Source organism: Bison bison, unplaced genomic scaffold, assembly GCF_000754665.1.
Source record: "Bison bison bison isolate TAMUID 2011002044 unplaced genomic scaffold, Bison_UMD1.0 scf7180017864508, whole genome shotgun sequence".
In the NCBI taxonomy this organism is placed as follows: Eukaryota; Metazoa; Chordata; class Mammalia; order Artiodactyla; family Bovidae; genus Bison; species Bison bison.
Window position 1 is genome coordinate 3,538,154 of NW_011495064.1, and position 4,606 is coordinate 3,542,759.

The 4,606-nt window shown below is 53.2% G+C and overlaps 1 protein-coding gene across 1 annotated transcript in view; it reads right to left on the reverse strand.

Annotated features, from left to right (window-relative positions):
* Window positions 1-4,507, reverse strand: part of ANKRD39 (ankyrin repeat domain 39) — a 7,231-nt gene extending 2,724 nt beyond the window's left edge. The window contains exons 1-2 of the mRNA XM_010829602.1: window positions 3,506-4,507; window positions 2,532-2,735 (exon numbers count right to left, since the gene is read on the reverse strand). Of these exons, the coding sequence (XP_010827904.1) occupies window positions 2,532-2,735; window positions 3,506-3,697 (396 nt within the window). The 5' untranslated portion in view covers window positions 3,698-4,507. The remainder of the gene's footprint in view (window positions 1-2,531; window positions 2,736-3,505) is intronic.
* Between the last annotated feature and the right edge of the window lie 99 nt (window positions 4,508-4,606).

A 4,606-nucleotide genomic window follows, 5' to 3' on the forward strand; every position in this document is an offset into this window, starting at 1 on the left:
AGGGCCAGGTGATTCAGATTCCTCACACATACTCGCTCTCTGAATTTCTCGAAAATGCTGCAAGCCGTGGGTGAAAGCAGCTGGTCTGTCCCCGGGAGTGTCCTGCCTGTCAACACTCATCGCGGGCGCTGTGGTGGTGAAACACTCGAGCAACACCAGTTCAGACCACTGGGAAATGAGCAATCTGCCTCTCCAACCGGCAAGGGTCTCCACACAAAAGGGCCCCCAGCTGGTCTCTCAGCATCTGAGCCTGGTGCTCTGGCTGCAAGAGGAAACAAGGCCAACTCCAGCCGCCCCAGTGAGAGAGGCAGAGATCATGGAGAGGGGGCTCCAAGAGGGAGAAGGCAGGAGGCAGGTGCAGGGTGCTCTGGGCATCCGGGTGGGGGAGCTGCCCTCCGCAAGGAAGAGGAAGGTCTCTGAGCGTGTGATGGTCCAGAAAGAACAGACACAAGCCAGAGGGCAAAGGGAGAGGAGAGGCCTCCGGACAGCAGGAGCCACTGCCTGTGGCTTGCAAGGGATACAGAAGTGGGTTCTAGAGACGGGAGACGGGGGCTTCCCTGGTGGCTCAGTGGTAAACAATCTGCTGCCAACACAGGAGACACGGGTTCATCTGGGAAGATCCCAGATGCCGAGGAGCAACTAAGCCTGTGGACCATGACTGGAGCTGTGGTCTGAAGCTGGGAGCGGCAACCACCGAAGCCTACATCTCTACAGCCTGTCTTCCAGAACTAGAGAAGCCACTGCAATGAGAAGCCACTCACTACAATGAAGAGGAGCTCCTGCTTGCTGCAACTAGAGAAAAGCCCACACAGCACAGCCAAAAATAACCAAATAAATACAATTACTTAAAAGAAAAAGAAAGAAAGAAACTGAAGACAACAAGCAGGGCCTGAGCATAACAGGCAAGGGGCCGGGAAGGAGCTCAGGACAAGCCGACAGGCAGGCAGGGGCCAACCCCAAAGGCCTGTTAACCAGCTTAAGGACTTGGTAGAAGCAAGCCTTCAGAAGACTCGAAGGCATGGTGTGGTCCGAACTGTGCTTTAAACCATGGCTCTGGGAGAAGATCAAGTGGGCTAAGAGAGGATCAGATTATACACACAGGCCTTACAGACGCATCAACTGCCTTTCAAAGATAAACAAGAAATTGGCAAAAGGGGACGCCCTAACACATGACTGACCAGAGACATATCAATTCGTTTTCAGACAGTGATACAGTTAACTCACTGTGCACTGCTGGAGTTAAAACTGATCAGGGTTCATTATATAACATAACCGTCGGCATCATTTACATTTTGCTCCATTAGGTTCCTGTCCCAACGCTGTATATGCTATAAATGTAAAATTTTCAAAAATGATGCATCGAGAAATTTTGAGTGAAGAATTTTTTGGTGAATTTTATGAAGATACTTTCTCCAATCCTCCAAGTGACACATATGCTAGTGTCTAAGAAGATGCTAGTTCTCCAGAATAAAGCTCTGATTCAGACGATACGAATGTTAGACCAACAAAAAGACAGAATGCTCCTTTGCTTCTACAGCAGAGTGGACTGAAGACAACGTGTCACAAAAATCAGAAGCCTTTACAGGTGTGTCCAGTGGTAACTGCTGAATGTAATAACCCACAACGCGTGTGCTCAGTCACATCCGACTCTGTGCAACACCATGGACTGTGGGCCGCCAGGCTCCTCTGTCCACGGGATTTCCCAGACAAGAATACTGGCGTGGGTTGTCATTTTCTCCTCCAGGGGAATCTTCCCGATCCACGACCAAACCCACATCTCTTGCCTTGGCAGACAAATTCTTGACCACTGCCCCACCTGGGAAGCCCAATAACTTGCAAAGTGTTGGTGAAATAACAGAATTAATTTTTGGCCAAAAGAAAAATCGCCAGCCACAGGTGTTAATTTCTGCAGAAAATCCCCTCAGTCAATAAAGTGACCCAGAAGACTGAGCTGCTGGGAAGGGGGGCGGGGAGCGAAATTTGTGTCCAGAGCAGGTATTCTGTGCTCCTCAAGCTGTTCACTGCGGGTACGTGTTTCTAGGCAGAAAACTTTTAATTAAATGATCACTCTGGTCACAGTGTGGAAAGTGGACCAGAAGGACAGGCAAGGGTAGGTACAAGTTTCAAAACCTACGTGAAAAAAGCATTGAGGATGCATCACTAAAAGAAAGAAAATGACACCTTATGTTTTGTACTAATTTACGTGCACAGGAAACTGGCTGGAAAATTATATGTTAATCCTCAAGTGATGATAGGCGAGCACTGAGATTACAAATGATTCCAATTTTCTACTTTACGCTTTGCTGTTCTCCCCATGTTTCCTGCCATGAACATGTTATACCTTTTTTATTTTTGGCTGTGCCGTGTGGCCTGTGAGGTCTTAGTTCTCTGACCAGGGATGGAACCTGGGCCCAAGCAGTGAGAGTGCCACGTCCTGAACACTGGACAGCCGGAGAGTTCCCATGTTCTAGGTTTTACCATGACAAGAGACAGGTTCTCGCGGCCTGTGAGACTTCTGAGTGGCCACGCACCTTGTGCAGACTGGTCATGCCGTCGGCGTCCACCAGCCTGGGGTTGGAGCCGTGCGAGAGCAGGAGCCGGGCAATGTCCGTGTGCCCGCAGTAGCTGGCGCGGTGCAGGGCGGTGGCTCCCCCGTGGGTCTGGGCGTCACACTTGGCCCCACTCTCCAGCAGGAACTGGCACACGGCGTAGTGCCCGTTGCGGCTGGCGTAGTGCTGCGGTGAACAGAGCCGGGGTCAGGAGGCAGAACCCTGGGCGAGGGCCACAGCGGCGGCCGGAGCCCCCTCTGGCAGCTGGGTGACCAGGGCGAGCCTGCATGCCTAGCTTCAGATTCAGCCACTGGAAAGTGGGAATAATAACCATTCCTTTTAAAAATATGTTTGTTTATTTTGGGGTGTGTCAGGTCTTAGTCGCGGCATGTGGAATCTTTCCTTGAGGCACTCGGGCTCAGCAGTTCCCAGGAATGTGGGATCTTGGTTCCCCAATCAGGGGTAGAACCCGTGCTCCTGCATGCGAAGGTGAAATCTTAACCACTGGGTTGCTGGGGAGTCTCAGTAATTACCACTCCTATCTCACAGCATCATTATGAAAATGAAGAGGGAAAGTGTTAGGCGCTCAGTTGTGTCTGACTCTTTGCGACCCTATGGACTGTAACCCAAGAGGCTCCTCTATCCATGGGATTTTCCAGGCAAGAATACTGGAGTGGGTTGCCATTCCCTTCTCCAAGGGATCTTCCCGACCCAGGGATGGAACACAGGTCTCTCACGTCTCCTGCATTGGCAGGTGGATTCTTTACCGTTATGAAAATGATGTTAAACAATCAGTGAAAAGCACCTCGGCTAATTAAAAAAAAACCAGGTTCATAAGATGCTTAAACAGAAACCCTGCTGGGAGAGAAGAAAGAGTGGGAGAAGACAGAAGGCAAACAAACACCATCCCCGCCCAGAGAGCAGGAACCCAGAGCTGAGGCTCCTCCCCAACTCACTAGAGCCGTGTAGCCTGCGGAGTCAGGCTGGCTGGGGTCCACTGCCTTTTGGATTAAATACTTCACTCGGCCCAGGTCTCCGTTCAGGGCTGCTGACCAGATTCCTGCAGAGGCAGAACCCAAGCACTGAATAATGTTCACGGACTGGGGGCTTCTAGCACTTCCTTTACCTCTCGACCTCAGTCTTCTCATCTACCAAATGGGAATTCATCTGCTCAACAAATGTGAACTGAGCACCTCCTCTGAGCTGTGCACTGAGGGGCGCTGGAGCAAGACAGACCAGGGGCGTGTCTAACCAGGACAGGAGACTGGCCAGACACAACTTCCCTTCTTCCCCACTTCAAACACACCAGTGTTGGATAAAGTACTATTTAAGATGCTTGAATATACAGTCACAACCGAACACTGTCAGGTGTCAGCCCCAAGTGAAAACCACAGGCAAAGTGGTGAGCAGGCATCTAATCTGTGGAATCCTCAGAGTCCTCGGAACCCTACACACATCTCAGGGACTCTGGCTGGAAGGCCTGAGCAGAGTCGGGGTCAAAGGTGGCAGGCCGTGCGGGTGCTGGGGAACCAGACAGAGCAAGGCTCTGCGCACACAGCTGCGGGCACCATGGACAGTCTGGGGCAAAGGAGTTACCCCGCTTGACGCACACGTAAGGATGACACCTGCAGTGCCGACAAACAGCCCGGAACAGCGCAGCCCCCTGGTCTGAAGCTCCATACCCTCGGGGTGGGTTGCAATACCCTGGAAGCAGACTCTGCCGCCCGGTCCCTCTCAGACCCCGGAGCGGGCCTGGGTGTCCCGGGGTCGCACCAGGTGGAGAGTCGGATCCCGCCGCACCACTGCGGAAAGTTACCGAAGCCAATGCCTGTTTCTCGACCTGCAGACGAGCCGGCGTTTCTATTGCCAAGCTCGCGCCAGGTCCCCGGCGGGCTCTCATTACGCGGGAGCTGCGAGCCCACAGCCGGCCCGCGCTCCGACCAGACCGGCTCCCACCCCCACCCCGGCCGCTTCCCTCCAGGGATCCCGGTTCACGGCCACCTCCTTGGCCCCGGGGGCCTGCGGACGCCGGAAGGCGCCGGGCCGGCAGAGCCGCG